The sequence below is a fragment of the Poecilia mexicana genome, unplaced genomic scaffold, assembly GCF_051168715.1.
Source record: "Poecilia mexicana isolate PSO_F unplaced genomic scaffold, ASM5116871v1 scaffold_4, whole genome shotgun sequence".
In the NCBI taxonomy this organism is placed as follows: Eukaryota; Metazoa; Chordata; class Actinopteri; order Cyprinodontiformes; family Poeciliidae; genus Poecilia; species Poecilia mexicana.
The window spans coordinates 10,840,091-10,850,827 of NW_028263373.1; the positions used below are offsets into that span (position 1 = coordinate 10,840,091).

General features: G+C 37.5%; 1 protein-coding gene across 2 annotated transcripts in view; it reads right to left on the bottom strand.

Annotated features, from left to right (window-relative positions):
- slc44a5b (solute carrier family 44 member 5b) overlaps positions 1 to 10,231 on the bottom strand; it is a 32,002-nt gene extending 21,771 nt beyond the window's left edge. Inside the window, exon 1 of one of the 2 annotated variants that reach the window (XM_015000479.2) lies at positions 9,509 to 10,228. In XM_015000479.2, coding sequence (XP_014855965.1) covers positions 9,509 to 9,551 — 43 coding nt within the window. In that variant the 5' untranslated portion in view covers positions 9,552 to 10,228. Of the gene's footprint in view, positions 1 to 9,508 lie in introns of both variants that reach the window. The other variant, XM_088004942.1, reaches the window with a different exon arrangement.
- Between the last annotated feature and the right edge of the window lie 506 nt (positions 10,232 to 10,737).

Here is a 10,737-nt window from a genome sequence, read left to right on the forward strand (position 1 = left end):
CCCACAGCGATATAAAATACTTATTACAGGAGTCGCGAATGTCAACTGTGGCAAAATAAGTTATTTGGTTTAAGGCAGCGAACAAATTTCTGATGTAGTATCGGATTGGTTTAGAAAGCCTTTGCTTTAATAAATGAAATCACCAGTTCTATTTACTGTCTGATTTGCTCGAAGATCTGAAACTTTAAAGTCTATCAGGGAAGCAAGACAGAAGAAATCTGAAAGAAGCAAACACTTTTTCAAAACTCCATCAATTCATAAGGTTCCCAATTTGCCAGAGTCTTATCATTTTAATTGTAAAAATGTTCCGATGCTGCAATCCCTACGCTTGTCTCCAGGAATGGTGTTCATGATGAAACAAAAAAGGTCTGCTCAGCACTCTCCCAGCAGGTTTTCAGCGAACATTTGAAAACTGGCTTTTGTCTGGTCGCTTGTCCATTAAGGTGGTTTGGGAACATTACGGTGATTGTGCTCTTACGATGCAGCTGAGGCACTTTTGACAAGTGAATTTACCTTCTATTTGTTCAGACACAGAAGTCAGTCCTTCTGGGAAAGAGATGGGCAGCAAATGGACACTAAAAATAGTTGCAAGTTTCTTTTATTGCTTCAGTAGAGAAATGTTGGCATGTTACTAATGTTCAAGCACAGAATTGGATTCAAGTTAATTTCGTCTAAATCCCCCACAAGAAATTACTAGAGGGTGAAAAAAAAGCACCTAAAAATATTGCTCCATTGCTGCCTTCTTTGACTGTGAGTAGTCTCTCCTATCTAAAATCCTTTAAAAATATATTGATTGGTCAGCCAAGATACTCCATAGTGTTGCTCTAAAATACATAAATAAAACATCCATTTTTGAAACTTTGTAAATGTATTTCAATAAACTGTGTGTACTATGAGAATAAAAGGAAATGACTATTTTCACTATACTTTCATACAACAGACTTTTAGATATTATTATAAAACTTATAAGGGGAAAATTCCCTAGTTTGTAATATTAGCTGTCTAGCTGAAAGGAAAAATTGTGATAATTTTACATACACTACTCCCTGGACAGAATTCTTTGCTGTTTTTGTATTTTTGAACTTGATATATTTGGAGGCAATAGTGAAATCATTGTAAATTAAGTATAAATAAACTCTGGGATGGAAGTAAATTAACTTTATAGGACCAGATGTTTTATCCTCAGCTATCAAGGTCTGTTTGGAAGACAGTCCAAATCAAGTTAGTTGGAAAGAATCTCTCATCTCACTGGCAAAAAGGACAGGCAATTGTTCAATGAAACAAACATACATGCAAAAGTTTAACTTCATCATTATTTTTTTCCAATGAAAAGATGTGTTGTAAAAAAGCAGACAACCCCATTTTTATCTATTAGCTCTGCATGACTGGTTGACCTGTGAGAGACACAGAACACCATACATTGAAATCTTGGCTAAGTGTCTTTGGCTGCTTGTTATTTTGTTCATTATTTATCCCCCAAGCTACCATATCTATTTTGTTATGAGAATGGGAATAGACACCCTGAAGGAAGTGCCAGTAATATATTATAAAGGTGTCAGAATAACATTAAAGTAACAGCAAAGTTTCCCTTTTCTAAATGTACACAATTACTTAATATTAAATGTGATTAAAGTGTCAGGCTTCAGATTCAATTAGGTACCTCCACGGCCACAGACAAAAATAGTCACTCTTACAACAAAATTAATAGATAAATAAATAATCTACATCTAAATTATCTAAAAATCCTAGAACAGTACATTCAAACCACAAATGCCCCTCTCCCCCAATTGGACATAAGTCTGAATTTTTTATATTTTATTTGATTAAAGTATAAAAAAAATTTCTCCAGATGCTGAAACATAAGATTGAAAACAAACAGGAAAAATCAAAACCCAAACAATCCAGCAACAAGACCTTCTTTTCCTTCTCCTTTGTCTATCGCTCGTTAATGTCCAGACTTCTTTCCGTCCTTCTGCCTTTTTGTGCATTTCCCCCCTCTGGAGGACAGATCAATCATTAAAGTGCTTGTCTATGTTTTAGGACAAGACAACAACATCCAAATCTCAGTGTAGTTTTACCTAGCCAAGTCCTTTGGGATCCAGTAAAGTGGATGAACGTGTTCTACTCATATCCTCATGTGTTACATGACTTAGTAACCCCCTCAGTTAACTCCTGTTGGAGCATGATGACTTCTTCCCCGTGCATGTTTTCTGAGAGTGGTAATGATACGGCGTTAACTGACGTTCCTTCACATAACAAGACTGTTGGATCTTGGCTGGGATTCAGCTCCGTGTGGAATTACCGTCAGTGTCAAATGCTGACAGCAAGGCCTTCTGCTCCGAGCTGAGAAAGAGTAGTTTTGTGGCTGGGGCTTTGTGACCTTGGTTACTTCAGTGGGAGCCTCCAGGCATGCAAGTGATAGCGCTGAGTTTTTGCAAAGTGAGTCCCACTACTTCTGTAGTAGATCAGTGACAGGCTCATATGGCTCAAATCAGGATTTATTAAGACTAAAACCAAGGATGATAAACACATTGAAATATGCCAGAAATAAAGGGGAACCTCTCATATCCTCATGTGTTACATTGAAATGCAGGCACGATGATGATATTTAGGAGAGAATGCCATTTACCTGTCGTGGGTTTGGTGTGTGCCAGCAGGTGACGCAGCCAATCCACAACTACATGATATTACCAGCTAAACTAGCTCATCACTGTCACGGCAAAGTTTATCTGACAAAGATTTTTGCAGGAGACGGTAGCATTAAAGGGAGGGAACAACAATACTTCTTTCTGCCTGTAAGCCATCACGTTTTAAAACTGCAACGCATAGTAAAAGACTAAGAATGCTGCGATACCAAACCATTGCTCTCAGCGCCCTGTCAAGACTATAAAAAATGCAGTGTTTAGGGAAGCTACCCATGCGGGAAATTTGTTAATTAACAGGGTGCCCAACTCAACACTTCTGTGGTGAATGGATCTCATATCTCCATTGTCACTGGACAAACCTGCTACAGAATGATTATGAGCTACTTTCCTACTTTTCTGACTAGCTGAGCATTTCCACCAGCACAGTATATGCACACAGGGCCCTCGCTACAAAGTTAGAAACGTTATATAATACACTGCCCTCAGGGGTACATTTAAATCTGGATGTGGAGTGGATGATGGTTGAATATGAATAACAGGCTAGCAGCTACTTTCTCTAGTTGTGATGCACTGTTCGTATTTTTGGTTTTCTTCCCTGAAACGCCCTCCTAATTATTATTTTTGGTTTTTCTAATCATTCCGCAGCAATAACCCACATTTACCACAATTAAAAAGTTAACTCTTTGTAGTAAACGTTCCAATTTTCATCTCAAAAAAGCAGGGGAAATGAATTCCTTAAAATCTAATTACCAGACCATATTATTTTCAACTGTATTATTAACTTTCATTTCACCAGTAAAATATCATCCCTAGTACTTTCTTAAATCTTAAAGCAGTTGACCCAGACGGCTTCTGTTCCATATCCCCTTCTAAGGCCCTCGGAGAATCCAAGGCAGGGCCAGTTACAAGTATCCAAGTATTATTTAATGGTTTTTGAAACAGCAAAAACTTTTGGTCTTGCCATTTCTACAATTTAAATTATTCTAAGGAGATTCCAGAAAAGTGCCAGAGTGAGCAGAATTCACTCTGGTTTTATGAAGTTTTGAGTAACGCTGTCATGCTCCTCCCTGACATGCTGCTGGGTGATAAAAGGCTATAGACAAAGTGGTCCGGTCCTAAAACAAAACTGTTTTAAACTGTTTTAAAACTACAGGTGGCAATCTATAAGCAGTATTGTAGTGCTGTTTTATAGCATAGTCAAGTAGATATGTTACCTTCAGTTAGAAAAATGTATATCAAACTCAACGTGAAAGAAATCTGACTTTGCGCCATTTGATCCATCGATATTGACATGTGTCAAAGCTCCTTCTCTTTCCGACAACTCTCCAGGTATGTGTTTTTGATGATGGAATTACACTGCAACATGATGTAATGTTTAAACATCATTTGTGTGTAGATATTATAAAAGCAACAAAAGTCATTATAACACAATTTTAACTTGTATAAATAAAAGTCTAATAAAAAAAATAAACTCAAAGTATGTTATTTATTTATTCATAAATAGACAATAGGAAGTAGGCTCAAGAAGCAGGACATTATTTGATCTAAAGGCATAGTGAGAAACCAAGTCACTAATATCTGTCATTGTGAAAAGTGTTACAAAGCCAACCATTCTGTTTGGGGACTCTTGTGAACCACAGTGCTGCTTCAGGACCAAGACCACTTATTGATGGAGCCATGCATTCACCTGTCAAGCAGAAAATACTGATGTAAAAGGTACTTGGAACACAAATTCACTTGAGCCATGCAGCAGGGGAATGATCTCAAGCAAGACCATCTAGAGCTGAAACGATTCCTCGAATGATTCGAGTACCTCGATTACTAAAATTCCTCGAGGAAAATTTACCTGCCTCGAAGCTTCGTTAATTTATGTTTTATTAGTTAGCTCACCGTGTTCCGGCCGGGACTTCATTTGCGTTGCGCGGAGCTCTCACTTCCGCCTCTGCGTTGTTGACAAAAGCTAAGTCTCAGCGGCATAAAGTACAATCTTCAAGGTTGGCCCGTGGAGATTTTATGGATTGATGATAATGCCCGACTTTTTATCGTTTTTTGGGGAACCAATAAGCATCCTTAAAATGACTTGGGGAATGCCTGGAGTACGGCAGCATTTCTCCTCCGGGGCTGCTGGTTGAAAGCGAACGGCGGGAAGAGCGCTGAGGTGAGCGGATAGCCTGAACAGGGCGGGCGGCTGAGTAGCTGATGCTTACTGTGTAAATGTAGCTTTACCGACGAACCGCACAATAAATTTCATATCCCGGTCAGAAGAAACGGGTGGCGGAGCGCATCGTACATGGCTGGTAGATGAGTTTCTGAGTGTGACCAGTGAAGGTGTCGTAAATATCCCGTATTGCTTCCCCCCGTGTTCGTCCCCCGGTCTAACGGTTCGTCAGTCCGCTGGTCTATTTCCTCCCCTCCACCCCATCTTACGTTCGTTCATTCGCCCTCTCCTCCCACTCCAGGTGGCATTTCCCGTATTTTCAAACCCAAAGCGTGACAGGTTAGGTGGCAAGGTGAGTTTAATTAATCTATTAAACTCACTGAAGATGAATACATAAACTAAAAGCTGGATTGTAGACATTTTTTATAAGCATATTTGTGAGCCTGCCTCTTTGTTATTAAATTCAATATAATTTCAGATTTTTCTATAACTTTTCTTCTGGTTAACTTAGAAAGTGAGCTATTATTGTTACAGGTTAGTTTTCCAAACTACAAAAAAGCAACTGTTAGGGATGCTCAAATATGAAAAATTGGACTGATATTGATATCTGATAGTAACACCGGTATTATGCCAGATTTACCAATATTTCATTTTATATTTTTTTTTATCCGATTACTCGATTAATCGTAAGAATAATCGATAGATTACTCGATTACTAAAATATTCGTTTACAACAGCCCTAAGACCATCTCAGAATAATAATAATAAAAAACCTAATTAAAAGAAGAAAAAAAAAACAGATTTAAATCTGAGATCCAATGGCATAATCTGCCCTTCATGCCCCAAAACTATTCAATGTGACAGAATTAAAACAATTTCACAAAGAACAGTAGTCCAAAATCCACCCACAACAATGTAAAAGATTTACTGCCAGTTACTGTAATGCTTAATGGCAGTGGCTACAGTACGGTCATTTATTAGGTTTATGGGGTCATAACTTTTTCACACCAGAGTAGGCTGGGTTGGGGAGCTTCTATAAACTGCATTTTATATTTACTCAATGATCTTTGACGGTAAAATGTGTTTGATGGTCTAAACTTTGAATAGTGACAAAATAGCAAAAACCGAAAGAAAATGAATAAATTAGGGGAAATATATTTTCACTGCACTCTATAATAATGTCTAGCTAAATTCTCGCCCAAATTTTCTAGAAAGCAGCACTTCAGCCTGTATGACAGAGTAAGGCATGTATACTATAAAATAAAAAAGAATGTATATTACATAGGCATACAATAAATGACCCGTGGGGTAACGACTAACTTTACCTACAGTTTACACAATGTTCTCCAATGTCAAATCCATTGTAGATTATAGAGAATGAGGCTGAACTTGTGAAAGAGGAGAGACAGAGTCTGACATCCCCCATGGTGAGCTGCATGTCTGCAGAGAACAGAGAGGATCAACTGCAGCTGACAGTCTGCAGTCTTGACTGGCAGATTGCTGGAGTCATGAGCTCTAAGGGGAGAACTGTGTCAGGATTTGGGGGGTGGGTGCCAGGAAGACACAGAAGCTATCCCCATCTGGGGATCCGTCAGAGGCCGATTTGACAATGCATCTGTTAAATGTTGCAGTTTTTGTGATAGCCTAAACTTTTCCGGATCGTATACTTGTTCCTGCAAGATCCCGTACTCATTCTGGTTTCTTTGAGAATTAAGCAGGGAAGCATGTTGATTTCCACTGCTATGAATAATGTACATATGTTGCATTATAGATTAAAAAAAAAAATCAGTTACTGATAAAAATGTGTACATTCAGCAGGATCAGTGGTGTCAAAGGATTGGCTATCTATAAACTTAGTTTCCGTTCCTTAACTGAAGTAACCAAATAAATTCAGATTTTAAATCACAGATTTTTCATTCTGCATGAGCTTCTGTGGTTGATTCTGAACACTATACTCTGTGCTTTAAACATGTCTAGCATCATAAGATGTGTATCACAAACTTTTCCCACCCAAACAGTCATCACAGGCAATAAAACTTTATAAAATTCCAGCAAAACTCTAAATCTAAGACGCATTACATTATGAAAGAAGGTTCACTGTGAAAGACTTGTTACAGCAATAATCATTATTGCTCTAGATCACTGTGCTGATACTATATTGTATATTGGTGCACGTGAGACCCATCTAAGCATAACTAGGGGGACTTAATGAAAACCAGCTATTGGGAAAAAATAAAAAAATCATTATTCTGGCTTGGTTTCATTAGAAAGATACTACTGCCTAAAGACAAAAGATTGCATTGCTTGGGTAATTATGAAGGTGTATTAATGGAGAGAAAATCTGCATGTGGCCTAAATATATCTAAATCTATCATTGTGAGCTAAGAGTCGCAAATACAGACTTACAGAGATTATAAATCCTTTGCTTTTGAATGTGTTAAAAAAAAATGTACCGTCTTGCCTATCAATACAGATAGCAGTGCTAAGACAATAAAGAAATAAAAACAATCCAAACAGGACACGTGGCTGCTACTCTTCTGGTGTGAAAACAAGACTGAGATTATATTAAAACATTATGGTAAATAGGTACAATGGTAATGAGATGGTGAGAAACAGAGAAACACCACCTCAACATTCATCATCCTTAGAAAAATAATATATTGTTAGCATTGCAAGATCTACGAGATGAAAAGATAAAAGCCAAGTATCATCATTTAGAGATTCAATTTAGATATAAAATCTCTACATTTTATTTTAAACCAAATGTAAAAAACATATATAACAATCTGTCCGTCAATAGTCTAATATTTTTTTTAACTAGATAAGTGATTTTAAAATGCACATCTCGGACTTAAAAGGAATCTTTTGAGTCAGCCCTTCAAAACTTCCATTATGCAATTCCACATATGATTGATGATGTAACGTATTGAACCATCTAAAAATCAGTAGTCAAAGAATGGATTGCTCTCTTGAACTTTCTAATGGAAATAAGCTGGATGGAAGTGTGACCACTGAAAAAAAATGGTATCCTTTTCATCACAACTTTTGCAACTAGAAAATGTGGGGTGAATTCCATGAAAGCAAACAGATGACGTGGAAGTATTTATACTCAGCCTAAAACAACACTGCATGTTTCTTTATGCAATATGTATTGGAAGCACAAGACTCCGCAAGGATCATGAAACAATTAAAATCTTGAATTTAAGGCAATTTAGGGCCTGAAGCATGAGGACACATCGCAGATGTGACTACAAATAGCTCAAGCAGAAAACATTTCAGGATGGGACGAAGATGATTTTTAAACATATTCTGCTTTGTGGTGAACACAAAACACCTTCAAAAGCCTTTCATTTTATCCCCAAATACATAATTGTAGTGGTAACACTTCATTCACATAAATGATCCCGTAAAGTACAATCGGTTAAAATTTTATGTTACTGAGATGTAAAACAAACTAAAAATTGTATGCTTTTATGGGGGAAAAAAGCTCGGAAAAAATTATGAAATTACAATATTTATCAATAGATTAATTAAATAAAAACTCGTTGTCAATAGATTAATTAAATAAAACCTCGTTGGTGGCAGCCCAGAATTGAGGTTGCCATTGTGGGCTTGAATTATGTGCACTCTTTGTCATCATCGCATATATAGTGCTAAGGCTCAGTACTTCCATGTTAAAGGCAATTTATCCCTTAACACAGAAAAAATGTTCCCACAGAAAGTACCCCAGGACAAGCACATCCCTGTTTGTTTTATTAATATATTTTATTTATTGTAGTTCTAATCTACCCCCAGTCATGCCCAAGGTGCCCTGCTGAAAATTTTATACTACTAAAAGAGTTGTTCCTTTCCACTGTCATCAGTGATGGGAATGTGAAATTGCTGCAAACTCACTACCTGGATGAAACTCTTACTGATGAATACCAAAATTTACATTTTCCAAGGAACTGGATTAGTTCTATGATCAAATCGGACAGTAGATAATTGAATTTCAATGCATTTATGAGACTGAAATATATTTATAAATTAATATTAATCAAATCTGTTGTGCTTTGAGATTATATTTGTTGTGAATGTGAACCAACTTTACATAAATCAACTCAATTGAATTGGATGAAAATATTTAACCTTGGCAAGCTACTATGACAATCAGGTAAATAATAGCCCTGGTTTAATGCAGGGAAGCAAAGTGGTGTGGTGGCTGCACCAGAGTTAACTAGTGCATTTTAAAGTCAATGTTGTTTCGGCTTATTTGCAATCGATTAATCAATTAGTCTCACAATTACAGACGTTCATAACCAACTGATTTTCCCAAAATAATATAAGCAGTAATTTCACAAAGTAATATTTTGCTAGACAATTTTCACCAAAACAAAGGGATAAATGTGCAAAACTAGAGCGACAAATGACGCGGTTGTTTAAATGCCTAGTTTAAACAGACAAGAGAGGAGACGCTACTTGTCTACTTCAATGAAACTATCCGCGTTTTAAACGTTATTCAGCCGTTACGTAGTAGATGTCAACCGTTACAATCTCTTAATTAGCATTTGATAACATAAGCTAACATCACGTAAAAGCACAGGTAACATTCAATTGCAGTTTAGGCGTAAAAAAAAAAAAAAAGATATCGTTACGTCCCGCTGTCACAGCGTTCCACAGTACAAAAAACCCCCACAGCGTTCACAACAAAGACGAACCAACTCACCATGGTAAGGATAAGGAGATGGGGTGTCCGTGTTTCTAGCCATGGCAGTTAGTAGAACAAGCACACCACCGCCGTGCTGGTGTTGGAGACTGCATATGAGAGTCGAGGTGAGGGTCAGTTATTTTATCCCGTCGCAGTAGCAGAAACAGGGACAGCAGTCCCGTAGTGAAATAAACAAAGGCAGCCTGCACGGTCTTGGGCTCTTGGATGCTCTGAGGATGCTTCATCCACGCAGCTGAGCGTCAGTCGTGTTTACAGCGCGACGTCATTAATTATTCCAAAACGGCGTTAAAGGGGCCGCTCCCCCTACGGTGTTTCTTTGTTATGAACGAGACTCGGTAATATTCCAAATGGACGAGAGGAGTTCGCTTATTAAATAAGACTAACAACCGACTTTTGAATACGTGCTGAGTCTTTCTCAGAATAACTGAAGAAATGTTATATTACAATATTTAAGGTACTGACAACTATCCGAAAGTGAGTGAACTAAAGAGAGAAACACTGACCTCAGTCGGGATTCCTGCGATATTGCATAGTTTTCTTTGTCTCTTTGTCTTTGCCTCCCCCTCAAATTCTATCAAACCCCAAAATAGGTTTCATACCTACCTCTTTATTGCCTGTTTATTTAAAAAATTTGCCCTTTCCATACAGGTAATAGTGAAAGATTTTGTATTAATGAAGCCAAAAAAAAAAGAAACTAATCTACAAAAACAATGTGTGACACAGTCTGACTGAAGTCTGATTCACAAACACTCACATAGTAGTCGTAAGTTATATCATTTATAGAATGCCTCAGGGTTTTTTTTGTGTGTACTTGCTTTGTTTTCATACATAAGAGAATATCAATACCAATCAAGCATGTCAATGTGACCAGATGATCATGATCTTTTCACCATGGCACCTGTCCAATATGTAAGCCAGCATGTTAGTATTTTGTCCCCAATGTTGATGTGTCATACAGGAAAGACAGGCAAAAGTGCAGATGTAAATGAGTTTGAGAATGAATAGGTCAGAGCGTCTACATAGCTCCAGCTCTTGTGAGTTGGGATGTAAAAGAATGTGGGCTACAGGCAGTTTTGATCTCATACTCATACAAGTTTAATTTCAAAACAAAGAGCCCCACCCAGTTCCCCCTCAGTTGGGGGAAACAGAGCTCTGTGATGAAAGTGCAAGTTTCCAAATGATGGTCATTTAGAGTGACTGTGCTTTCCAGAGTCAAATCACATGGT